The following is a 27,202-nucleotide window of genomic DNA, read 5'->3' as shown; positions in this document are numbered from 1 at the left end:
TTGAATATTTTAAGGAAGATTAGGACACAGAACTGTGAAGGAAGGCTGGTATACATGAAGTATACAAGTTGGGGACTTGTGAATAACATGCTTTTTCATTACAGTCCCTCTAAAGAAGAGAGAAACTAGCACTGTGTAAAAAAAAAAAAAAAAAAAAAAAAAAAAAAATATTGCAGTAGATGCACTTGTGTTTATCTTGGTCCTTGGAAACAATACATGTGTAGAATTACAGAATATATACTGAAGTATTGTGCAGTATATATTGTCAAGTACTTTGCTCAAATGTATTTAAAAATGGGTGGCAAGGGAGAGGTCTGTCCTCCTGAAGCAGCAAAGCTCCCTGAAAGGAATCTTTGTGAGCCCTATGGACACTTCCCCTCTGGCACGGTCATTTTATAGGGGAAGAGATTACCCTGTTCTCTCATTTCTGTTGAGCAAAATTTGGCTACAAGCCTAATCAGAGCAACTTGGGTACCGGTGACGTCTTTCCCCAGCATTCTTGGGAGTCCCTTGCTATGAGAACATGGAATAGGATGGATGAGAGACTCATTTTCCCCTCTTTGAAAATGGGTTCATGTGGGGAGGGCACCTGTGGCAAATGACCTTCCCTTTGCCTACAGATCTGTGGCTTGTGCTTGTTTGAAAGAAATTATCTCCTTGTGACGAAGAGAAGAAATGGCTTTCAGGCCTCGTGTTTTTTTTCTGATTAAGAACTGAGCCTTTGTATTTGGGGTAGAAAAAGGCCAACTGGTGCTGTCTGCTCTGACTGAACACTGCAAGAGCTCCCCCTCGTGTTACTGACGGGCAGGACCAGAATTCCTGCATCTTCCTTGGAAGTGCCAGTGAAACAAGAGCATCTTACACCCTTGTGTATGAACCTCCCTGTGCAAAATCCCAGAGGAACACCAAGAGAAGGCTTCCACCGGGTGCACAGACGGCAGCAAGGCTGGCATAGCAGGTGGCTGCTTTGTAACAGGCCAAGGACTCTCATAGACACCGTGGAACCTCCTGAGTCTCAGAAGTGATGGCTGTGAGTCTAAAGGAGGGTGCCAGGGTTGGGAGAGCCAGGCAAGCCAGGCCTGCTGCTGCTCACTGGAGCACCTGCAATGCTACCAGCTCTGAAGGTGGTCTAGTAATCTCAGCAAGCAGGCAGGGAGATACTGATCAAAGCACACTTTTATTTATTTGGACTTGCCTAATCTTTGGCCATCAGAGCCGAGGCACAACAGCGTGAAAATCTGAATCTCATTTAAGTTGCCCAGGGACAGAGGGCTGTCTGGTTGGCGAGTTATTTTTGTGATCAGACAGAAGGAAAACAATCTTTGAACTGTTTATGCTCCTCTATGGTGGCTAGGAATGCCAGCTAATCTCCACTTAGAAAGTCTCATTAATTTTCTGTCACCGCCTCTCTCAGTGTCCCATAGCTTCCATTGTTCTGTGCTGAGAATCCTGCCTGAAAATACTGGGATTTTGGAAGCTGCTGTTGTAGGTCCTTCACTCTTGCAGGTGTGGGCTGCTGTGGTGTGGGCAAAAGTGGTGGGAGTGCACAGATGATTGTACAAAGCTGTGCTTAAATCTATAAATCTGGGGATGGTGGGAAGCCTATGAGTAATGGGTATGCAGTGCACGTAGGGTCTTCACAGCTGATGAAATTCCAGTTTTCATTAAACAGCTGGGCAAGTTAAAGCTCTTTTTTCCTCCTGCACTTCAATTATCCATATTTATCTTGGAAGTCAGCACAGTGTTGCAGAAATCCAAAATTTTCATATTTATGCCTAAACCCCTCCATTACAGGCCCTTTCATGGTGTTGAAAATAATATATCCAAGCCATACCCGATTTTCCTAAGGCACAAAGGTCCTTATCTTTATGTATCTGCCTCACGAGCCTTTCTGCATCCTTCTGAAAACCTAATTACCTGTAAAACACGTGCGTGCTCTACCTCATGGCCTGAGAGGTTTGGGAAGTCTGGTGGCAGGTGCAGGTCTGTGTGCAAATGGCATTGCTGGAAATCAATAGACCATTTGTACTAATGAAGGGCATCCTGTGACTTGCCCGTTTGGCACTGTCACACGCCAAAACCAGTTACATCAAACGCCCTGACAACCCGTGGACCTTGCAAGGAGTCTCATGATTTATTTATGATGGGTGATGGGGAGCATCTGTGACACTTTTTATGCTGTGCTGGCATTAAGCTGCTGCAATACACTGAGCGCCGCCTTTCCTCGGAGATGGATGTTGGGAAGGAGCTAAGTAATAACAAATGCCACCAATGTCATAAACAACACGGTCATAGTCCTCTTCAATAACTCACCTGAGTCTCGAGAAAGAAAAAGGAGACAAGTTCTGCAAATCTAATTGAGAGAGCAGAACTACTGAAGGTCTGGTTTGTATCTATAGCTGAACTGACTTTGAATGTAAGTTGTGGTGGAAAACCACCAGAAGAGTAACTTTAGTGAAGATAAATCTGCACTGAAAGTAAAATACCTGCATTATGAAAGAACAATTTCCATACAGTGTTCTTTGGTACTCTAATCCCTGTGTGTATTCTCATCACTTCACAGCAGCTTCTCATGTAAACTGCGATCCTGCTTTTTCCTTCCTAATCCTAAGCCTTGAATTCAGTTTCTGCTGTTGCACAACCACTGTGTGCCCCTTAGTCATTTCTCCACATTGAATATACTCAGACTGCTCAGAAGAACTAGTGAAAAAAAGCATGAATCATGATAAAATTTAATATATTCTGGGAACATTTTCTTAAAATGTGGAAAAAAAAAAAAAAACACTTGTTGATTATATTTACTTGAATAATACCTTTCTGTGGATGGGTACAAAGGTCCCTCCTCTGTACAGCTGGTTGGCAGCAGGGCAATGCCCTTTAAAACATGCATATCTTCCAGCAGTTCCAGATAGCTGAATTATTTAGTAAATGTAGGGGTTATGTTAAGCTTATTTGGAGGAGTAAATATCCCCCCTGCCTCTTCCCTTTCCCCATTGGAAAAAAGATGCTTGCATTTTTGGATATTGATTTACTCTGTTCTGGAATATATTTCCCCAAAAATGAACTGCTTTTATGCACTATTATTTGACTAAAGGGAACATTCAGGAAAATACTTTGGCAGTTTACTCAATGGTGGAATGCAGAATCAGGTGGGTGGATTTTTTCTCTCTCTCAAATTATTATTTTTTTTTTAAATGTAGTCACTGTAAATATCTTATGCCCTTTGTTTCCCTCTCAGAATTAGGGCATAGAGAGACATTTTGTCAAAGGGAGAGTCTGTCTCCAAGGCTCTTGTAAGGGGGAGGACTCCTTTGTGAATAACTAACGGGCTGGTGAGCTCAGCTGGAGGCTTTGCTCTCAGACTGGCTAAAGCTGTTTGCTCCTGTCTTGAAGGAGACAAGTGGAAATTGATGGTTTGGATCCAGAAGGGGCTGGTTGAGAGTCTCACAGGTTACTCTGAGATAAATGAGCTCCTCAGCTCAGCCCTTGCACCATCCGCTCATCATCTGTGGTGGGGCTCTTGTCCTGTCGGGCAGCTCCAGTTCACCCCGCAACCTGCATCCATTTCCTAGCATCTCCAGGGAATGAGATCATGGCCATTTGTTTCCCCTCTTTTTGAAGGTTCAGAATAAGCTTGGTGTGCCAGAGGACTTCCTGCTGTACCAGAGGTGGGGTCCCCAGAGCTTGTAGGCTGAGAGAAGCCAGGCTGTCTACGTGCAAAATGACCTTTCAGGGAAGCACTGATTCAACCTTTGCTGTCACTGTTTCCCTCAAAGCAGGTGATGAGCTGATGGTGGTCTGGATGTGTCTGGAGAATCCCTCACACCAAAGAGGGACAGAGGGTGACAACCGTGTGCAGTCCTTTTGTTACAGGAGAAACTGGGCTGTGGGGGGCTGCTTCAAAGAAGGAAAGAGGAACAAGTGCTGACCCAGCAGGCTGCATGCACAGAGTGAGGAGCACGTAAAGGTTAAAAGAAATGACAGGGCTGACAGGATCCAGTTGCCCTGCCTTTATTTACTGGTCCAAATGCGGATTGTTGGCAGTCACTGTGCAGAAGTAATGGTGGGGCAGAGCCATCTGCAGCAGGAGATGGAAAAGCTCCTCTGCCCTGGAGCACAGGACCACCTGCAGTGGCAGCTGGGGATGACAGCCTGTTCCTGCCTTAGTCATCTCCGTGTGTGCCAGAAAATCTGTGCCCCTCTAGTGCACCTCTCCAGCCTGCAAGGTAAAGATTTTCAAGTCAGCTACAGGCTCCCAAGCATGGTCTTGTTATGGAGGGGGTTGTTTGGATTGCTCTGATGGTATATGGCTCACCCTTCACCCCAAGGGGAAGGAAAGTATCTTCTCTGCCCTTAGGCTTCTGAGGAGTGTTTCTGGGATTTTCCACTCTTCTCTCCTAGCCTTCCTTCCCTGAAGGTGAGTGGAGGAAACAGAAGGGATATTTATTTTTTCTTTGTGATTGTTTCCTAGTGATCTTCCTTCTTGGCAGCAGGGAAGGAAACAAATTCAAAGCACAAAGCTTTCAAGCTAGCAATCACCAGGCTTTGGCTTGCTTTGTGGTCTGCTTGCAGTGCTTCCAGACTTCAGCAATTTTAAAGATGTGGCACCAAGCTGAGTGGTGTGGTTGGGGTGCCCAAGAGAAGGGATTCCATGCTGAGGGACCTGTCAGGATCTCAGGTCTTGAGAAGTGGGCTGATGTAAACCTCTTGAGGTCCAGTAAGGCCAAGTGCAGTGTCCTGCACCTTGGTTAGGGCAACACCGGTATGAATACAGGCTGGGGAATGAAAGGATTGAGAGCAGCCCTTTGGGGTAGGAACTGGTGGATTAAAAAATTGGATGTGCACTCAGCCCAGAAATATAGTTGTATCCTAGGCTGCATCAAAAGAAGTGTGTCCAGCAGGCTGAGGGAGGTGCTTCTGTCCCTCTGCTCCACTCCGGTGGGACCCCAACTGGAGTACTGCATCCAGCTCTGGAGTCCCCAACACAAGAAGGACATGGACCTCTTGGAGCAATTCCAGAGGAGGGCCATGGAGATTCTCAGGGGCCTGGAGTACCTCTCCTAGGAAGACAGCTGAGAGCTGGGGTTGTTCAGCCTGGAGAAGAGAAGGCAGGGAGGAAGGTCTCCAGGCAGCCCTCACAGCAGTTTTCCAGTAATTAAAGGGGGCATATAAGAAAGAGAGACTTTTTACCAGGGCCTGCAGTGACAGGAGTAATGGTTTAAAAGTAAAAGAGAGTAGATTTAGGCTAGTTTTAAGAAATAAACTTGAGGCTGCAGAGGTCAGACACATGAGTGGATGGTGACTGCAGGGAGGCAGCCAGGTGAGGACCTGAGAGGGTCAGACCCTGGTGGGACTGACCAGGGGCTTAAGGTAGCAATCTAGTCCCAAGAGTCCCCAACACCCCCTGTAACAGGCAGCCACTTTTTGACTCATCCTGTTATATGTATGAAGTTGCTCCTATTAATAGGAAAGAGACCTGAAATGGAGTGACCATGGAGAACTCAAAATTCCAAGGGAAGAGCACCACAGCAACAGTACACAGGGAAACCACCTTTTTTTTTTTTTTTTTTTTTTGTAAAGACCAAATTAACTTGCAGCAAATGAGGTCTTTACCACATACACAAGAAAAAAAAAGACAGAATCAATGCTTATTGAGGACTTGCACAGCAACGACAGACAAACATTAAAAAATTAATGAGGCAGAGTGAGAACCCTTGAGATTAAAATTCATACTGTACACATACTGAAGAACTGATTTAAGATTTATACATTATCTGCAGCCGTTTCTAATCTTTTGAATATGTCACTTGAAGGTGCTGCTTTTTGTTGTTTATGTAAGTTAGTAACAGTGTGTCATCACGTAACTAAATTTGCATTCAAAATGTGCAAGATGTAGAGGTAGTACAGGCAGCAATGCCCAATGCCCACCAAGCAGTGACAGTGGCTTTAGCTGCATGCCAGGCATACCTGTGACAGACTTCCCAGCCACTCACAGCATACCAGTGAGGGTCAGATTTTGGGCAAAGAGCTAGAAATCCAAGTCATAGTTTTGTGACTTGGTCACCAGTGTGAGTCATAACAAGTCTGGGGAAAAAATCAGTCATATCTCTCCTCACTAAGTATAGTTAACACTGTATGAAGGTTGTTGATGCTCAGAGTGTTAAAAGAGATGGTAAAGGTATTATATATATATGATAAATACCTATTGTAAAGGCTTGGTGTAATCACTTCTAGTCAGAACCATAAATTTTTCTTCTTTGCTTATACTACCTCAAACATAATCCTTTGAGATCTGCGTGTATATGTATGAAGGATACAATAAGTAAGCTCTACTGTGGTTCAGAAGAGCCTCATCTGGCCAATGACTCTGAGCCAGATAAAACTGAAAAGAAAGACAATCAAAATTGCCTGCTCTCAAGCTGACAAATCTTATGTACTTCAAGAAGAGCCTTTTTTTCTCGCTTTCTTATCTATGAAGACCAGTGATCTAGTTCATCTGTCTCAAAAAAAAGGACTCTTGAAAGATGTTCTTTTAAATTTATTTCCTCAACCCCGGGGGCACACAATTACTGCTGTTCACTCATGCTTTGCGTGTTTAGATATGGAAGGATGCATGTACTTTCTGGCGTTGTTACAGCATTCCCATGAAAAACTCCAAGGCAGCCAGCGTGTCCACCACTCAGGCTCTGCCCACCACTGGCTGTGGAGTCAGCAAACCAAACCTTGTTGAGATGGTTATGGAAGCAAGAGATGTGTTCCTGAAGCTGATAGCTGAACAGTGTGTCGTTGCCTCTCAGGTTCTGATCTGCACTCAGTGAGATGGGGAAAATGTAGTAGGGAAGTGGAGGAGGTCCCAAACTCTGCCTTTGAGACTGCAGCTAGTTCCTCCCAGCAGCATTCCACAGGGACACATGATCAGCATACGTCAACCCCCGTGACTTAAAAGAGAAAATGCTTCAGTAGCCCAAGCGAAACAGGTCACAAGTGTAGCTTTGGCTGTGATTCAGAAAAGCAATCGAGCATCCTCTGCTCTGTGAGCTGTGTGGTGAGGCACTAGGATGCACTGATGGGCACAGGATCTGCTGAAGGCTGCCCATCCTGGCTGGGCATCAATTCCTGATGCCACAGGAGAGAGGAAAGGAAGCGGTTGTTAGCGCAAGTTCGGCAGCACTGTGGCTGCAGCCTGTTAACAGCTCACTGCTGTTTGGATTTGTTCTGTGCAGGATGAAAGCATTATCAAACACACTTCAAATGCAGGAGTCCGGCTGCAGAGACTGACGCAGAAATCCTTGTTGAAACATCCGCTCAAGGTCAATTTTATTACACCAGGTTATAAATGTTATTACATTACAACATGTTATATGTTATTTATTACAATATGTTACATCAGTATTGTTACATTTGGTGAGTACACACTGCAGTACCTGGCAGGACAACACACTGTGGGCTGGCTACCTGTTTAGTATGCAGTGCCCAGTGCCCATCACTTGCTGCAACTCCAGCTTCCTGGGAGAGTCCCAGAGCTGACTTCACACCAATGTAGCAAGAGCCTGGACGCTCTGGGAATTTTCAGAGGCCCTGCGGACGACACGGTGGTTTCTGATGCTTCTGTCTCTAATGCTGCTTTTGGGGGTGTGCTGAGTCTCAGCCACGTGGCTCTGGAAGGCTCGGACAGTTCGGATAGCACGGATGCAGACCACAAAGCTGGCAAAGTACAAACAGGCAGCAACAACACCAAAAAGGCCGACAGCCGCGTCCCCGCCCTGGACCACGCAGCCCATGGAGGTGTAACCCCGGCGTGCGTAGAGCCTCTCGCGCCTCCGGCAAACTTCTGTGGAGTTGACCTGGCTGACAAAATGCAGGTAGAGGCCGACTGCCACGGTGTAGGCCGTGCCTGCCAGCAGGTTGAAGGCACATTCTCCTGCCAGCGGCCCCGTCCGGAGCTGCTGGATGGGTTTTGCCCCCACGACCAGGAAGACGAGGGTCAGCGCTGCCGCTGTTAAGCTGAAGGCGACTCCACCGTACACACAAGGGGCCCTCATCTGAGTGAACTGCATGTCCAGATCCCTCACCTCCTGGAGCTCCGTGCCCTCAAAGGGGATATAGGCTGAATCCAGGCTGAAGGATCCAGTGCCGAAGCCGCCAAAGGAGGTGAAGCCTGCAACAGAAGCTTGGGCAGAGGCCACGCAGATCAGCACCAGGAGGTTAACTGTGATTTCCACAAACTTCAGAATGCCTGCAAAGAGCAGAAAGATGGGAATAGGTGTGAAAACCACATCTTGTGCAAACTGAGAGTGACAAAAGTAAACCCAGACCATCATAGACAGAGAACACTGCTGAGAATCATAGAACCATAGAATTGGCTGGGTTGGAAGGGACCTCAGAGATCATCAAGTCCAACCCTTGATCCACTCCCGCTGCAGTTACCAGACCATGGCACTGAGTGCCACATCCAGTCTCTTTTTAAATATCTCCAGGGATGGAGAATCCACCACTTCCCTGGGCAGCCCATTCCAATGTCTGATCACCCTCTCAGTAAAGAAATTCTTTCTAATGTCCAACCTAAACCTCCCCTGGCACAACTTGAGACCGTGCCCTCTTGTCTTGCTGAGAGTTGCCTGGGAAAAGAGACCAACCCCCCCTGGCTACCCCCTCCTTTCAGGGAGTTGTAGAGAGTGATGAGGTCTCCTCTGAGCCTCCTCTTCTCCAGGCTGAGGAAAAGCAGGAAAGCTGAGATAACCCTCTCAGCTACAGCAGACAGCTGCTTTAAAAAAAAAAAAAAAAAAGGTGCAAGCTCTCGTGGGTATATTTCAGATGTTGGGCAAATTACTTTTTTTAATTTGTCAGTGTGCTTGATAAATGGATCTTCATGCGGGGAAAGAAATCCATAAAAATTTTACTGTGCTTGTGTTATTGCCAAGGCAAGCACTCTGCGATTGTATTTTGGCCTGTAACTACTTGGCATAAACACACTGAGCAAGAAATATCCAGTATGAACAAAAAGCTGAGGTTATAGCTGACAAAAACCTAGAAGCTTCTAATGGCTTAAAAAATTGTGCAGGTTATTTAGGACCTCTAAAATATGCTTACTGCTTTAACTTACACTCTCTTTTTTGTCTAAGTGTTTGTTAATTTAAACTTATTATCTAACCAGATGCAATGTCTATTTCATGTGCTTCAGAGATAAAGATCATCTAATAAATCTGAAGCAGTTTGCACAAAATAGGAGAAGGGAAAAGAGGCCCAAATCACCTTGATGTGGAGGTAAGTTAAATGAATTTACTGGCTTGTGTGTTCTCTTCCACACCCCTGCCTTCCAAAGAAAGCCATATGACTTCTGAACCAACATTTTCTTTTTCTTATGCTATATTACTCATAAAGGTAACCAAGGTCTTTTAAGGCAAAAAAAAAAAAAAAAAAAAAAAAAAAAAAGGAAAAAGCACTCTTTTTGTGTAGAAGCAGTTGCCTCTCTGGAAGGTGCAGCATGTTAGATAAATCTGATTATTCTACGACAGCTCACTAGGGGTCAGACTAAGATTAGGAAACATGACAGATATATTGAAGTGTAGCATAGCTGGAGTTGCCTATTTGGGAACTGAAAACCCCTATGTATCACGCTTGTTGCTCCTCAAGTTATGAACTTAATTACAGAATGTGAATCTTATTATTCCATTGCAGTCTGACAGCCAAGAACAAAAGATGTTTGATGAAGCAGTCCCCTATATTTGTCTTTAAAGTGAGGCAGGATCTGTGGTTTGCATGCAGACTTTCATTTTATGCTGCTAACATTGATCAACATGGCATCTTCCTCTTGAGGAATGGCTCAGTTGCTGTCAAGGCTCCATGGGCTTGAAAAGAAGGGGCTAAGCAGCACGCAAGGGAATTAAATTCCTCTCTTGTGTTGCCAGATGATTCCAACTGAAGAAAGCCAGTGACAGCCACCATGAAGGATTATCTGATATTCCCATTCTGCCCCTTCTTATTCCCTCCAGAGAGAGCTGAGGTACTGAGTGCCTTCCTGCTGGTGCTTGCTCTTCCCAGGAAGATGGTTACAATGGATTGACATGGGCCTTTGGCTACTTCAGGAGTTCCTGTTCCCAGACTGGACCCCTCACTTCTGCTTGTGCAGATGTAGGTAGGTACTGAGCTCATTCACATCATGGCCTTACAAACCATCCCAGAAGCACAAAATGGAGCAGTGATCATGGTGTGATACCTGGGAACTGCCTGTCTGAGGCTCCACATGTTTCAGTTTGCATGTATATCTATATCTATATCTATATATCTATATCTATACACATACACAAATGGATACAGATTTCATATGCTAAGAAGAATTAGGTGAAGCAGGCATAATAGTTCAAAGAAAATATTTGTGAAGCTAAACAAAAAGGGAAATTTAAAATTTGGTCCATGAGACAGGACCTGGAACTCTTTGTATCAAATTCAAACAATGCATCCAAAAGACTCAACACTTTTAGCAGATACAGAATCATTACTTTACTGGGATTGTCCAAAATATTTTGAAAGAGTAATAGCTGTACAGGATATTCATTGGAACTAGATCAGATATTTTTCTTCTGCTCAGTTGAACATGTACAATATGCCTTCCAAGTAGAGGGAGTTGCCTTAGGTCCTCCGGGCCCCTTGACGTTGTTGGATGCAGAAGGACACTTCCCCTTTTTGAGGGTTGACTACTGATTTCACAGATGCTCCATCAGGAAGCAGTTCTTACAAGTTTACAGGGAGGAAAGACCATTTAATTAAGGGAAACATAAATTTGAAATATGTTTGGGAACTTGGAAGTTGAGAATTCATGACCAGTCAGCTTTCTTCTCCTGCTGTCTTTAAAATTTCCTTTTCATCTATGAATGGTGAGGCACTCTGACCTACTCACCATCAGCTTTTCCTGTATGTCACCTTGCTGAGCTTTGGAAAAGGCAATTTTCTCTTGTCAAAGTAGTCAGCACCTGCTGCTAACCTCTCCACACTGATAACTAACCCAAATCCTCAACAACACAGCTCCAAAACATCCAAACATGCATTCACACAAACTCTGTAGGCAACCCCTTAACTTCACTGAGTTGTTTGCTGGTTACCACAGCAGGGCTGGCAGAATGTGTCCCTTTGCTCATGGAATAACAAGTAAGATCAATATAGGTCAACTGTTTTTAACTGCAGCGGTAGATGCTTTAATGTTATGTTTGTAAAAAATTCCTTAGACAGGGCATTCAGGTTGAACAGGTTTTGTATGTACCTGTGCAGTGCTTTCAAACACACCTGCTGTAGAATTTTGTAGAGTAATTAAACAATAGAGAGAGGGTCATTAGCAGTTACTCTACCAGTTATTTGCATCACAGGGATTAATTTTTTTTTTTAAAGGGCAGTAACAAAGCCTCCTGTATTAAAGAAAATCCTAAAATGATAAACAGCATGTAGAAGGAAGCTGTGAATTACAGGCCTATGATGAGAGCCAGCAGGGTTTGTGAAAGTAGCAGACAATTAGTGGAAATCCCTAATGCCTTGTACAATCCTCAGGGCTTTGAAGGACATATTAAGCCATAAAATATGTTCAGATCTTTACCCGGGCTCCCCAAAAGCCTCATGCAACCTTGATCTGTGAGAGTTACAAGCTGATACGTAAATCCTGCTAGTCTAGCAGGATAGATACATTTGAGAAATATGGGGGAAAAGGACACACGGTTAGAATCTTAGCCCTGTCAAGGTATGGTAACACACACATACTAGCAGTGTACTTCTGGCAGAAAGGGCTGAGTTAAAAGCCATGCTTCTGAGTCTGTGCTGCCAGTCCTGCTTTCACATGCTGGTTTAGCTATGTCATCTTAGCATTAAAGCTGCAGAAACTTGACTGCTAAAAGGTTTTCTTATGGGTAAGTTACTTATATCTACAACTATTCCCTAATCCCATGCAACAATTAACACACTGCAAGACTTGAGTGTAAAATGACAGAAGGTCTGAAAATCTCAGAACTCCACTGGTTTTTGTTTTTGTTTTTTTTTTTCTTTCTCAAGTTCAAAATCTTGGGATCTACCTAAATTTTTACTGATTTGTATTAAAATTACCACAGTGAACACTTGGCTTTGGAAACTAATCCCCTCCATACTGAGCATGTGATGAGACTCAAGCCTGGGCCCCCAGATTTCCATTTCCTTTCCCATGCTGCCTTCCAGTACTCCTTTTCAGCACTGAGGGTGAGGAGAATGGCTGCAATCTGAAAGACAGTGGGTGTTGCTGGAGCTTCCCAGAAAATAGTTTAATTCATTCCATAAAATCTACTTCTGCAATGGACAGTAAGATCAACGTATAATTTTTAAAGTTTGTTTGAATCCAGTCTTTTTGCTGTGGGTAGGTGTCCTTTTGTAACAAATAGCAGCCTTCCCATTTACACCATTAATGCACTATTCCTTTTTCTTTCCCTGCATGCTGGGCTGTTACCCTGGTATTAACCCACTAATCAATCAATGGGTTTTTCTTCTATCAAATGGTGGGCTCAACTGTCCAGCAAAACAGCCAGGCAGGGTACAGATCCACAGTCAGATGACCTTACTTTAATGGCTTCTACCCTTGGCTGGGAAATCACCATTTTTCTCCCCTTCCCACTAACAGCTCCAGTCTAGCATCAGTCCTTTCCAAGAGCTGTTTTAATAAATTAAAATATCAGGAAACAATTCAGCTCTTTCTTGTGTGCTGCTGTTTTTTTCTGCAACTTTAGCAACTTGAAGTGACTCACAGAGTGTCTGATGAGCAATCGTGCTGGCAGGAGTTTAGCAGGAAAAATAACACAGCCAGGACCAGAGAAAGACCAGAAAAGAAAGACCAGAAACTCCCCTTTTCAGGTGAGGTGAGCTGTTAAATCTGCATGCTCTGCCTCATAAAACCACTGTGGCTGATTGCATGGTACCCAGTGACTCACCTGGGTGCTCAATTCTCCCATGTCGAAAGCTGTAGAGTGGCATTTTCATCCAGGCACTGAGGCAGGATGGCCACAGGTGTCAGAATCACAGTGTGTACATAAACTAAAATGGTGCTCATGTTTGTTTCTATTTTTCTGCAACTGACATAAAGGAATCTGCAGGACATTCAGTTCTGACTGTTTCTGCTGAAGTCTCCTGACCCTGTGAGGCCTTGACTAATAGAGGAGACTTTCTTAAGTGCCTCCCTCTATGGCATCTTGGCACAGAAGGAACTTTCTTCCTCTGCTGACTGCACACAGACTTTTTCTCCTGTCTCTTTTGGTATCACTTCCTCCTCTTGAGTTAATGTACTCCTAAGATATTTTATGTTTGTCACTCTCCATTCTGGCTTGCTTTCTCCCTCTGCTTCCTTTGCAGACCACATCCCAATGGGACCAGCAGAATCCAGCTGGAAGCCCTGGGGTGCCTGCCTGCCCTTCTCGGATACTTTGTGGGAGGCAGCAGTGCTGGGAGCCACACAGGTCAGAGGTGCCTGGTCACACCCCCTCAGGGGTCACTCCTGGAGAAGACAAGTGTTTTGACCACATATAGCGACTTAAAAAAGCAGCAGTCCTGAAAAGGATCTCAGATGCTGAAGTTCTCTCACCACTGGAGGTATGGCATTCCCCAAAGAGTAAAGGCACAGCTCAGTATGCAGCTTTAGTCACCTCTCTGCTAAACTGAGTCAGTGGTGAGAGGAATAGAACAGGGAGAAGAGGCAGAAAATGTAAAAGGAAACTAGGTTTTTGTTCTGCTTTTGGAAGGGGACAAAAATATGGCAGAAGTGGGGAGGAACCAAAACAGTGGAGGAGAACTAAACAAGAAAATGGAGACAACAGTAGCAATTAAAAATATATCTGGATGCAAAGTATTAAACATTTGCTAATGGTATTTTTCCCCTTACGTAAATCCCCTCCAAGCCTCCACTCCAACATTGTTTTTGTAGCTCTGTGTTCTTCAGCCAGTGGTGGGATTTTGCTTCCACTGAGTTGTGCTAATATCTCCCTAATGGAGTAATGTTCAAAGGGAGAAAAGAACCCCATAACACAACCCTAAAACAGAGGAGTTAGGCAATGTAACACTAACAGAATCTTGGCTTTTCAAAGGACCCAAGGGAGCTACATACTCTGAGCCAGCTGAATCTAAATGGCTTGTAAGTGCCCAACATATTTATGCTCATTTGAGATATCCGTCTTACTGGAAATAGATGGAAAAATAGTTAAAAATGGGAAAATTAAATTATGTATTTTCTCTAGAAAGAAGAATTAACATCTTTTAATAAGTCTTAATAACTCTCTTCAGACAAGATAATCACTCCATGAGGAAATCTCAAAAGAATGACCAGCCTTGTTTTTAATGACTTGGAGAAGCCTTATGTTCACAGAGTGCTCAGATCCAAATGTATTGTTCTCTTTTTTCTGTGTATCATCTTCCCTTAAAGAACTACTGTCCTACCTGCTCTATTCCTTCTGCTTAATACTCTCCCATCTTCTTAAAAGTGCTGTCCAATTTTCACAGGAAAGGGTGGACTTTATTTGTAGAACTACTGCATCAGCCTCTACCCTGTTCCAGTTTCCCACCACTGTGTAACACTAAGATTTACTTCCCATCAAGACTCAGTTTCAGTACAACCCAGCCCCTCCCTGGAAACAACAGCTCTGGTTCATTTGTTCCCAGTAGTTCCTTAAAGCATCACTTTGAGCATGTTCTTGATTTCTCTCCTGTTAACCAAGTATGAGTCATCTCCCACAGTTTTGGAGGGGGTTAGAAGAGAAAGGTCTTGCATTAAATGGTAGCATTTGGCAGCACTGATTTAAATACAATGTCCGTAGAAGTCTGTACATGTACTTGTGGCACTGGCAGGTCTCTGCACAGTCACTTCATGTCCTGCATTTCAGGAAACAGCCTTTTTCTTCCTAATGTACACATAGTTCTTTCAAGTCGTAAACAAATATCTTAGTACCAAAAAAAAAAAAAAAAACCACCAAAAAAAAACCCCCCAAAAAAAACCAAAAAAAAAAAACAAAAAAAAAAAAAACCAAAAAACCAAACCCAAAAAAACCCCAGGAGTTTTTTAAAAAGAGTTCAGAAAACAATGAAATACTCTTGTTCCTTATGCCAACTTTCCATAGCCACTCCCTCTGTTTGAACTGAAACTGAGCTGCCTTTAGGAAGTACAAAGATTGGGGTGTTACTGCTCCTTAAATAATCATAGTCTGGCCGAAGGTAGGTCAGGTCAGAGGCACCTGTGAACCTGAGCTTCTCATTCCCAGTCCCAGTAGTGGGCTGTCACACCTGGACAGCAACATTCCTGACTGGTTGGATTTTTCTCCTTTAGGTGAGCCAAGATCACCTGCTCAAGAAATACAACTGCGTTCAGCAGTCAGCCTGATGTATCCATTAGCTTTGAGAACCACTTCTGAAAGAGAAGAGGTTTTTTTGTTGGCTCCCAGAATATGGGTCAGATGTGGGGAAGAGAAACTCAGAGGTCTTACAGGAAAGACAGTGCAACTCCTGTTTAAACCAATAGCAAGAAGACTTAACCAGGATCTCCCTGTAGGGCAGCACAGAGCAGAATCCAACACAAACCTAACAGCCAACAGTAACTTTGCCAAGATCTTGCCCTGCCAGCTTAAATGAGTCTTCTCAGTTGTAGTTCTCTCCTCTCTAAAATCAATACTGTACACATTAGCACAATGACAAAAGAGAGATGAAAATAATTTATATAAAGAGATAGGCAGAATGAAGTGCCATATGTTGGCAGGGCAACAGTTTGCTAAAGGTAACATGTGGCATCTGCAACTAGTGCAGCTCACCTGCATTTTTTTTTTTATAGAGCTAAGTGCTCATGTCTGTTTCACAGCAAACAGGACATACCTCTAAGTGGCATACTTTTAACTTTGGAGAAAGAAGGCTACCTGCAACTCAATGTATCTTGTCAATGTATATTGTTACTGTGCAGTTTCAATTAAGCATTTTGAATAACTGGGAATATTTTAATCTGTACAGCTCTGTCCAATTCCCACTAATATCCTCTGTCTTTACAATTACAATATTAAAAAACCTTGATGCTATATTCAGTCTGTTAGATAAATTGTATTTAAAATACACTTTGATGGGAGAGGGAAGCAACCTAATTACAAATTAGACTAGAGGACTAGAGGAGACCTTGGTGTTCCCTTCTTTCAGCAGAAATATATTGAAATTAACTGCCCCGGGAACAGCATATGACAGTTTTGAGCACAGTTTGAAGCACCCAAGCATGGCAGACTGCAAAGGCAGAATGTAAAAATGGGGACTACAAAATAGAAACATCTCTAATCCTATTGAGTGTTCTACAGAAATATAAGTATCCTGCTGACCACTGATTTAAAGATCCAATCTGTTGCTGAACATACTTGTCAAATGCTTGTTTTAATCCACAGAGTTACCTGCATTATGCACCTTTAATGACCCTTCAGTGGCAGTGAAGCTAAAGAAGGTCTTTTACTTCAGTCCAATGCCTTTTGCAGACCACTATTCTCCCCCAACATTTTCACAGCACTGGAAGGAATCAAAGTGCTCTGCAAAATATTTTTCCCCTCCTGCTCCTATGTGTGACTCAAGAATGGTATCAGGACATAACAGCAGCAGTATAATGGTTATGAACAATGGCATAACTCAAAGCAAGTGTCTATTAGTGGCAACCCTGTGTTTAGGGTGACTTATCATCTCAGTATTTTTTCCAGTTTTATGAGTATTTGCCAGCATGCATAGCTACAGGAAAAAAGTTGGACTGTGCTTTTTAAAAACAAAAGCTTATAGACGTTTACATTTGAATTAATGCTGGCTTGTTAATGCATAAGTATATCCTGAAGAAAGCCATTGTTACTCCCTAATTCTATTTCCTCTTCCAAATAAATTCATTTTGATATTTCCTCCTGGCTATGTCTGAAATTGGAGACTTTTCTTGTTGTTACAAAGCATAATGCTGTCTTTTTCTGAGAGGAAATTGGTTTGAAGTGTTTAACAATTGTGGATGTTATAATGCAGGCTGAAGGCATGATTGCCTACTATATGCTAGGAAATCTGACACTATCCATAGTGCCTTTTTAAACCATTAATGGCAGCAAAGAACAGGGATTCAATTATACTTGCTCCCCCACAAACTGTTTTCTAACCTTTTTAGTGCTGCCTCCCTTAAATGCCAAGTGGGTTGAAGAATTTTAATAATAATAATAATAAAAAGTTTTGTAGCTCAGAACAGTACAATTCTATACAAGGCAGACATGCAAGCATTTCCCAAGTTGCATCCTGCAGAAACTCAGTTTACTTTCAGTGTTTAACCAAAACAGGAAGCATTATCCTGGAATTGAATCGGTCCATCAATATACATGCTAATCTTCCACACCAATATACATGCTAAAAAGAAAATTAAAAGTTTTCAAGGTAAAGTAGCAAATATCTGTGACCAATTTAAGATCAGCAGTTCAGTCTTGTGTTCAACTCAGATTTTGCTCTAAGGTGAATGAAGCAGCATGGCAGCCAACCTTGAACACTTCTCATTCCCTCTGGTAACCAAAAGCACTGAATCTGGTTATATTTTCGAAAATGACCCCAGGGAGGTGCTTTTAAAGGGTGTCCTTTAAAAAGTAAATATGATTACTAATTTAGTTTTTCTATACAGAAAAGAGAACTAAATACATTTTAGGTGCAGTATGAAAAATTAGTTGAATGTTTCCTTCTGAAAGAATTTCATCTCTAAGCATCCCCCAGGCCAAAACCTGTCATCTTCAACATGTTCTGCTTGAAATGGCACACACTATTGTGCATAAGTTGAAAGAAACAGTTATTACATGCATCTTAGTTGATGAAAGATTTGTCTTTGTCAAGAACACTTTATTTCCTATTCCCATATAATTATTCACATAACTTTACACCAGTCTGTAAACTGCACCTTAAGTCTCCTTCACTACGACTGAAACAGAAAGTGCCAAACTTGTGCATTTCAATTGCCTTTTGAATCTGTAATCTGCAGATCCACAAGTGTGACATCCCTATGAAAAAAAACATATTGAAAGTAGACCTGCAGGTAAGTGGCAAGAGTTTGTTAGAAGGGAAGTAATTTGAAAGAATTAGCAGATATATGAAGAAAGGCAATCCAAGTGGTAGTGCCCTTAAATGGCACAAGCGCCTGTGAGATACAAGCAACAATCCTCTCAAAGGTGCTTAAAAAAAGAAAAAGGCTAAGAGGAAACAACCAGTTCATAGACTTTGGCCAGAAACTTTGAACCCAGCTGCAATTTCCAACTCAGACTGCTATGGACTTTCAACTCCCTACAAACAAGGTGAGAAAACTCGTTGTCCTGGGAGAGGGAAACCCTTAGAGGAGTAATGAACATGTTAGCACGGTTTCTTTTTCAGTTTATGGGAACAAGTTTACTAAATGTTAAGGCTGATTTACTCCTACATTAATGCTCATTTCTCTTCTTGTTGTAGTCACTTTCTAGCTATGAAAAAACAAGTTATTTCTCAAGAGCTGTTGTACTGGATTCATGTTTTGTCTCCCACAGTATTGCTTTATGAAGATACATCAGTGATGACTGGATTAAAGCCAGAGTTGATAAAAAGTCTGAGAAGAATGTGTCAGAAATAAACTAGCTTCAAAGCTTCAACATCTATCTTTAAATTGCCTACAGATGAATGTATCTATTTTATTCCTAAATCCCAGAGGTTAACTCTTGCTACACCTGAGTGATTACACACATGACCTACCCTGATGCTCTGTATGTATATCTGGAGATATACAGGTATCTAAGTATCTCTATAAATTATATTTTGCCCTTATATGCTTAAAATGTGCAAGAAACCCACATTTATGCCCTTTGTTAACTTTAAGTTTCTCAGTTTGGTTTTGTTTGTTTGTTTGAATATTTCCCTAGCTTTACTTTGATCAGCTTCTAAATGCAGAAACTGAAACCAAGACAAGTCCTTGGAGGGAGTGAACACCAGGCAACAAGAATCTCACATACCTCTTGTTGTGCATACCTTTGAACACTTCATTGAGAAGGTTTCCTTGGGAGGATAACATTCTGGTGGTGGGCCAAAATATTCCTGTGCTGCTCCTGAGGTTTTAGAGTAAAGGTCTGAGCAAACAGTGGACATCCTTGAGTGCTGGACACCTTGGCTGTCTTCTGTTGGTCTACAATGGAGTAAACAATTAATGTATAATAATTAGATGATGCTCTCTCCTGAACACTAAACATGAGAAACTGTCAGACACCCCTGTTAGTGTCTTCATAGGTACCTGAATTTTTTTTTTTTTTTGGAAAGCAAATATTCCAAATACTTCCATAAATCCATGCTCACAAGGATATCTGCACTTGATTGTTATTATTTGGGAAAACTGAGTAGACTGCCTGACCTGTTTATGTTACATGTAAAAGGCAGCAAGGAGGAATGAGTGGGGAGAGCTCCTATTTGCATAAAGATGAGTAACAGCTTTTTTGTGAAAACCAAACATTTTTATCTATTTTACAGATACCCAGAGAAATATTTTCACATGATGAATGTGTAAAGTAGCACAACTATTTCATGGGTAAGCTTTTTGTCAAGTTTGTGCTTCCATTTACCATGACTCACGAAGATGCCTTTTGAAAGAATGAAAGCTGTTATAAGAAACAAAATGGGCAAAACCTTGCCTATTTTAATCTTTTGTTTGTTTAGTGTTGTTTTGGTATATCTTTGATGATATTTGAGGAGGAATCTAAAACTGACCTAAAAAAAAATATCAATTTCTCATGTCTTCAATTAGACTCTTCATTTGTATACTTCAAAACAAAATTGTCCACTTTGCTGCAACGACATACAGCTCCAATTTGAAACCTTATGTTTTAAATGTTGGTGAAATTTACATTATTCTATGGGAAAAGTGCAATTTGGCCTTTTTTAGCTGAGTTAGCACTTGGGTTAAAAGAAACATTGGCCATAAATTGATTTGTAAGTGTCTGGTCTAATCTAAATGTTCTCCCTCATCTGAAGGAGACTTGGAACTTGCCTATTTCAAGACACAGCTGGATGATTGTGTTCTTAAAGGGTATTTTAAGTCTCTTTCAGCATTATTATTCTTAAAAGTCTTCCTCCTATTCAGTTTTTATCTTGAATTTCTTATCCAGAGATCAGCATTTTCAACTGTACTTTTGTTTCCTAATATCACTGCACTTCAATAAGGTTTATCTTCAACCAATTCCAGATTCAGCTACAAATTTTATCTCATTCATCCACATTAAATCATGTGCTTTGTAGTTTTTACATTTTAATTAAGACATTCAATAACAAGACCAATCCTAACATCTCTGCGTGTAGTTGCCAACAGCTCTATTTGGCTGAAACATTTCTGATTTTTCTGACCTTTGTCCTGTGTCTTGTGCAACTACCAAAGCATCCTGTGCAGCTGTGTCACATAAATTAAATAAGCTGTGTGATTTATAAGACTTTCAGTTAACTTGAAAGCAATCCCTTTGGTACTTCTGATGCAGCTGCTTCTCTATTGTATCCTGCTACTTGCCAGAAAACAAAACAAAACAAACCCAAAACCAAAACAAAAAACCACTAATGTTCAGCAACAGATTACACAGATTACAACTAGGAAAAAAATAAAAAAACAACTCCCAGAACTTTCTTTTAGATGCTTTTTTTCTCACAGTGGCCTATTCTGTCCACCTTTACTCCTGTTTTCCTTCAGGACTTTCCAGTTCAATATAACACAACTTCTTCTCTGCAGCAATGACAGAAAGTTTGCTATAGGTATTTCAGGCAGAAATGCATTTGGAAAGAGAAATGCTCTAGCTAGAAAGTCTTGCTTCTAAGGGATGAAAACAGTAGGAACCTGAATTACATTTTCCATTAAATTCTTCCCATCTATTTCCTTACAGTATCTCGAGGTTTTGTGGTCCAGCAGCCTAAATCTTCAGCAAAATACTGAAATTTCCTTACAAAAGCAGCTGGTTTTGTTGTGAAAGTTAAGCAGGGAGAATGCTGTTAAGTTAAGCCAAATTCTGTAAAAAGAACTGATGGAAAAGTGTTTTGATCAGTTTAAGTGAGGGCTGGTGCCCCCCAGATTCTTGGCTTGACTCTTAAGAATTATCCCTATGGCTATTAAAGATCTGTAGCTGCCACTTCCCTTCCTCTATCCCCCTATCCCCAGCGGATACTGGGGTGGTTTATTGGCCTTTACAGTCCTTCCACCAATTTTCAGTCTATGTGTCCAGTCATTTCAACCTAACAGCAAAAACAAGAAGTCCAGGAAAGTGCTTTACTATGAAGTGGTGGTTTAACTTATAGCTATCTTTTCACACATCACTTTTATTATGCTGTATTTGAAAAAACAAAAATCCAACTCCTTTTTTCCTTTCTTTCAACATCAACAGTGAAATTAATAAAATACTGGCATTTTCTGCTCTAACAGCTAATATGTTCAAGATAATTTAACTACAACCCCTTCTGATCTCCACTTTTGAGTCATTTAACTTCTCAGGATGATTCTTAGGCTGACCTTTCTTCTCATTTCTCTCTGATTTTAATGATTTGAGAGGGACATAAGAAAAATTCACTAGCTATTTTTATAACATAATCAATTATAAAATAATAGGAATACCACCATTCAAATATTTCATACTTAGCCATAAGTAGTTCTTCTGGTTCACACAGTGCTTTCCACTACTGCTTTTATTCTCAACCTGGTTTTCTTGCTAAAATGCATATTATCATGTAGTATTGCAGTACTTCAGCTTTTCAAATCTCTAGTTACATTTTTCTTTCTCTCTTTGCCTCTATTCTTAAATTGCCCTACAATAATGCCTCCAGAGACACACCAGGAATGAAGAGCACCTTACTGTCATTGCCCATTTGCCTGTGTTGTTTATTGCTACAGATCTCTCTCTTAAAATGCAGTCACTGGCATACACTAAAAGGAAAAAAACCTAAGCTCACTTACAATATGCTGTAGGTTAGCCAGGATGAAGGAGTTTAATAGCTTAAGTTTATTTGTCACTCCAAACCTTCTGTTAGTTGATTTGCTTACTCTGCTGATAGGTTCTGACTCACTATCAAGTGCAGCAAACTGTGTTAGACAACTTCAACAACTACTCATTTGCTGACTGTGACTGCTGTTGACTGTGAAATTAATTTTGTTTCAGATAGATATGAGCTTGTTTACAGCTTAACTAGAGCAGCCTGAGAGTTCAGGAAGTCCTTGTGTTTGTCTCAGTCATGTAACATTCTCATTTAAGCAATGTATGTTTGGCAAGCCTTGGCTTGCTGTCACCTGCTGACCAGCCTCTTCATGAACTATGTGTGTGCTGTACTAGCACACTTCACCTATTTGTGACCCAACTTGATCCAGATAAGCCCATGAATTCCACAGCTCTGCCTGCGTCACACAGCCTATCTTTCTCCCCTTTCAGTACAAAGAAGGTTAGAAATTATTTAAAATTTTTAAGCGTTTATAAGCTCCCTGATTCTGGGTGTGGCACACTCACACTTCACTATTTCAAGGCTGATCAAATGCTTTCTCTACTATTGAAACATAAAAGTATTTAAAAGCAAATACAAAAGATGACAGACAACACAGACCTGCTGTGATGTATCTTTAAGGTGATAAAGACATACCTTCCATTGTATGAGAATGGTTTTCTTGGTCTTCTGTCTTGCTTGTATCTATCAGATCCATGATTCTGATGGTGTCTGTATTTTTTATCTTGGTATCGCCCTGCATGAGACATCTTGTTCCTGGCATGTATTCCTTCTTTGTAAAGTAACTTCCTGAGCAAGAGAAGTAAAACTGTTTCACTTTATAGCTCTGCTTAAAGTTATTCATTGACCAGCAATCACATCCATTTCATGCCAATTCAAGACAGAACAGGCTTCCTTAAAATGCAAGTAAACCCTTTTAAACTACAAGTAAGTAACATCAGTAAACAATGAAGTTTTTCTTCCCATTTTCCTATTTCTCAAGTAACCGAAATGTTTCTGTATTCAACATTTTATCCCACTTGGCCTTTTTACATCTGCTCTCACTCTCCTACTTTTGCTGCAAGGACAAGGCATGGTGTCCACTAAGGGCACAAATCTTCTCTAGCATTGCCTCTTTCATAAATATTAAACCCAGCAAACACCAGTGCATGGCATGAGGGTGCACACAGCTGCTGGAAACACAGGCAGTGGCCTCTGTCCTGTAAAGTCTGAGGGCACCCACGGGTGTAAAGAGAGGCAGTGCCAAGCATCACTTGGGATCTGGATAAACACGTTGGGCCAAAAATAAGTTTGCAGGAAGATACATCCTGGGTAATTTGGTATTACGTGTTACAGAGGTGTTATTTCCTGAAAGCCTCTTCACCCTTTCAAATGCAATAAATTTAAGCCTGAATCTGCAAAACATGGATACACACAGTTTAAGCACCTAAGTAATCTTTATTCTCGTTTGCTTTCACCACAGCCTTCCAGCATTCTTGCAGCGGTGCCTGCGGTCAATTTAATAGTGACTGACTAAGCTGAGGACTAGCGTAAGGACTTGTCTTCCATCCCCTTCAGGTGTCATTAAAGAAATAAATCATATTCCATTTGTTTAAAGCTAACAAGGAGACAGTGCCTCCCCGGGGGGGAGCTCGGCTCCTCTGCTCCGGGCAGAAACCATTTATCATGAAGCAGCCCCGCACCTTTCCCCCGGGACGCTCTCCGGTTCCGTTCCCCTGTGCCCCACACCCGCGAATCCCAAATCCCTTCCAGCCCCTGCGACTGACCCCGCCGGCGGGGCCGTGCCCGAGGCCCGCCCACAGCAGCCCTTTGCCCGCAGAGCTCCGGCCGCTTCCGCAGGCCCGGCCCGGGCTGGGGCAAGGGCTGCGCCCTTCGCAATCCACCCGGGGGCCCAGCAGCGGCCCCCGCCTCCCCTCCGCCCCCTTCCTATGAGGACACCCCGAGCCTCTGCGGCCCCCGGCCGCCCCTCACCTGAGGGAAGCACCGAGCTTCAGCCCGCCCCGCACCAGTTCCCGGGAGCGGCCGGTCCCGGTCCCGCCCTCCCGTGGCGGGACGGTCCCGTCCCCGGCGCAGGTGCGGCCCTGGTCGGCGGGGTTAAGGCCTCTCCTTCCCGGGGGTGATGGCTGCGATGGGGTTGGGAAGGGGTACTGGCTGCATGTTCGGCTGGTGTCTGGGAGCCTGGGACAACCTGGGGTTTTGATGAATTTAATAAAATGGGGTCCCTGCATGCCGTGGTGCTGAGGGGGAATCTGGGGAGAGGATATAAAACTTGAAGGTTAATAAAGTGAAACTTAAAGGATCCCACTGGCTGCCGTTTGTTTTTCTCTCAGGTGGGAAGCCCTGCTGTATGAGATGTACGGAGGAAAGAAGGCAAAAAGAAAATGAGGGAAATGTGTCCCCAGGGAGCAGGCAGTGAGGACAGGTGCTGTTACCTTACTCGGGTGGAAAAGGGAGGTAAGCAGCTAAAATCTCCTCTGGTGTAAAGCTGCAGTCTGGATAACTGACCATATGAACGTGTGCAGTTTCATTGCTTGTTGCTCTGCCGAAATCCCTCCCGGTGATGGATCTTCAGGAGCTTCATCTCCTCACTGCCAGCCTGGGCTGTTTCCCTTACAGAACAACAACACAGTAGTCCACTCAGGATGCTTCCTGTTGGGATACACCTATTTTTGTAGCAGGCCCAAGAATTGGCCCAGCAGTGAGTGACTTGTTTGTTGGGCAGTGCTGGACACAAAAACAATCCTGAGCAGCAGGATGGTGGTGTTAACATGGTGCTGTGCCTGGCTAATCTTGAGCCTTGGAAAGCTTTCCCAGGCCGTGGTGCCACCCTTGCACAAGAACTGGGACCGGAAAAATCCCTTTACTTCTCGGGGCTTAAACAGCAGCATGCTTGGGGTACCAGTGCTTCTTGAATTTGGGTTTAAGATATGCTACTGTTAGCGCAGTCCTAAGCCAGGGCTAAATCCCAAATCCCCTCCAAGTAACCTGTGGGTATCACAGGAGCTGCTGAAATGAGGAGATAGCTACAGGAACAGAACGGTAAAGACAAAGCTTTTGTAAATTGCTGGAGCACAGTAAGACTGTGATTCCCTGCCCTGGTTGAGCTGTGTTAACAGCTTCTCTTGCTGTTCGCCATTCCCACCTTCCCTAGACCTCTTCTGCTGTGCCTGATTTCAGCTGTGCAGTTCATCTTCTGTCTTGCACCAACCCTAGTGCTCTTTTAATCACGTCGTAAGCCAATTCAGCCCGCTTTCCAGCCAAAACCAATTTACTTTCTGCTGTTTTAGTGAGTTGAATTGGCTTTGTGCTGCAATCAAATGTGCGCTGGAGCAAGGACTTGGCAGAAGCATGTGTCCCAAAGGGAAGAAACTGGGGGAGGGATGGGGGGAGAAGGCTACCTCTTGGCAGCAGTGAGTGGTGAATGTAACTGAAGCCTTAACATGAAGTTGTAGTTGGAGACACAGCTACCCATCAGTTAGTCGCTACGCCTTCTCAGTTTGGGGCTGTCATCCTGCTAGCAAAGGCAATCTAACAGCAGGAGTGTTTTACTACTTCATAGTTCTGTTTATTTCTAATTCTGTTTCTAATTAAAGGTAGTCTAGGCTAGTTCAGCAGGTTTCACCCTGAAGAAACCAGGGTGTATGCATGAATTCTGTTCTCCTGTCTAGATGATAGACATTTGGGAAAAACCTTCTTCACTTGCATCCAGCAGAGGATGTCTGCTCTTGATGGGGGGCATGAGGAATTACAGGTCCCTTCAGGTCAGCAGGTTTCATACAAACAGTAGAAAAATTGCAAGGAGGGATGGCTGGAAACAGAATTCTTTGAGGGTGGCTGAAGTGTGAAAGTACCTTGACAGCCACAGTGTAATAGTAGTTTTGTTAAAGAATTTCTCTCTGGGCTGTAAGGGTTAGGTGTGGCCATTTTGGTTTAATGGCAGACTGGGTGAAACTGAAGGGATACAGTTATGGACGGGGTAAAATTCAGCAAAGCTGATGGGCAAGTGTTTAAAAAACCATTATGGAACCAGGCAGTTGAAATAACAGAGTTGCAACCAACCCAGAATTACATGGTGATATCTACATTAAAAACTTAACTATGTGACCAAAGGGATTTTTCCTGGGAGCTCGTAAAGGTAACACAAAGCATCGAGGTAATGATTGCTGGAGTTACCTATATATGACATAAGAACCAGTGAAACAAGCCACAGAAAATAGTGCTGATTAGGGAGTAATTGCCAGAGGTAGCTGTAGGAATGTGTCTCTAAGGAGAAAAAAGTAGGAGCTCATGAAGAGATCAAATATGGCACTGGATGAATTTGGATGAGAACCATCAAGGGAAAAGATCTCATAATTTGTTCTTACCCTGTTGCAAGTAAAAGGATGCTATGTTGTAATATAAGCAGATAGGTTTGTATCAAAGATACACCTGATTCTGTCATCAGTTTCTCCTTTTAATAGAAAGAGCTTTTGGGACTGAATTTTGGCTAGCTCCTGAAGTCCAGAGGGACTGATTTGCAGAAAATGAAGTGTGAAACTTTTTTTTTTTTTCTTTTTTTCTTTTTTTCTGGTCATTTAACTCCAGTAGGTCACATCTGTGTCTTGGATCAACTCAGTCCTGGATACTTGCTACAATGTAACAAAACACAGCAAATCAAAGTCCTAAAAACCGACCTAGGTATAGGGTACAAGGTGCTGTAAATAGATCTCCAGAGACAGATTTCTCCATCCAGGCAGGCAGAGCATTAGAGCCTGTTCATTCTGTCAGGAATACAAAGCTTCTGAGATCAGCAAGACTGGAATTAGCTTTGGATCAAGTTTTTTGTATCTCCTCTTGGTGTTGCTTTTGCATGAAATCTGTTGTTCATTGTTATAAATAACAAGAGAAACAAGAGAATAATTTGGGTTGAAGGCTTTTTTTTTTTTTTTTTTTTTGTCTTGAAGAGATTTTTAAATCACTGGTGTTTGGAATGAGAGGTAAGTTGAGTTTGGAAACTAAGTAATTAGTGATGTGTTGGTCGGGTTTTTTGTCCTAATAGAGAAAACCTCTCACAAGACGAAATACTGCTTCAGCAAAAGAAATGTTAACAGTCATGACTGATTTAGTAATAATATTGCATCCTCAGTGTGTGATATTACAAATTCTTATTTTAAAAAGCAATGGGAATAGTCCTTAGGCTTCTGTTTTTATTGTGTTTGGTAACATGTGACTTGTT

At 42.5% G+C, this 27,202-nt stretch overlaps 1 protein-coding gene and 1 long non-coding RNA gene across 2 annotated transcripts; one reads left to right on the top strand and one right to left on the bottom strand.

Moving 5' to 3' along the window:
- Positions 1-7,289: 7,289 nt before the first annotated feature.
- Positions 7,290-24,351, bottom strand: LOC139792789 (MARVEL domain-containing protein 3-like). Its single transcript, XM_071736600.1, has 4 exons — positions 23,959-24,351; positions 22,624-22,776; positions 18,987-19,156; positions 7,290-8,236 (listed from the first exon to the last, which is right to left on the bottom strand). The coding sequence occupies exons 1-4, from the start codon at positions 24,213-24,215 to the stop codon at positions 7,530-7,532; spliced, it is 1,287 nt and encodes a 428-aa protein (XP_071592701.1). The 5' UTR covers positions 24,216-24,351; the 3' UTR covers positions 7,290-7,529.
- Positions 9,182-14,930, top strand: LOC139792791 (uncharacterized). The gene is made up of 3 exons (XR_011724396.1): positions 9,182-9,264; positions 9,995-10,135; positions 13,354-14,930. It is a non-coding gene; the product is annotated as an uncharacterized lncRNA (long non-coding RNA).
- Positions 24,352-27,202: the final 2,851 nt, after the last annotated feature.

The sequence above is a fragment of the Heliangelus exortis genome, chromosome 2 (assembly GCF_036169615.1).
Source record: "Heliangelus exortis chromosome 2, bHelExo1.hap1, whole genome shotgun sequence".
NCBI lineage: Eukaryota > Metazoa > Chordata > Aves > Apodiformes > Trochilidae > Heliangelus > Heliangelus exortis.
Note: the sequence above shows the minus strand (reverse complement) of the source record. Positions and strands in the feature narration are given on the sequence as shown.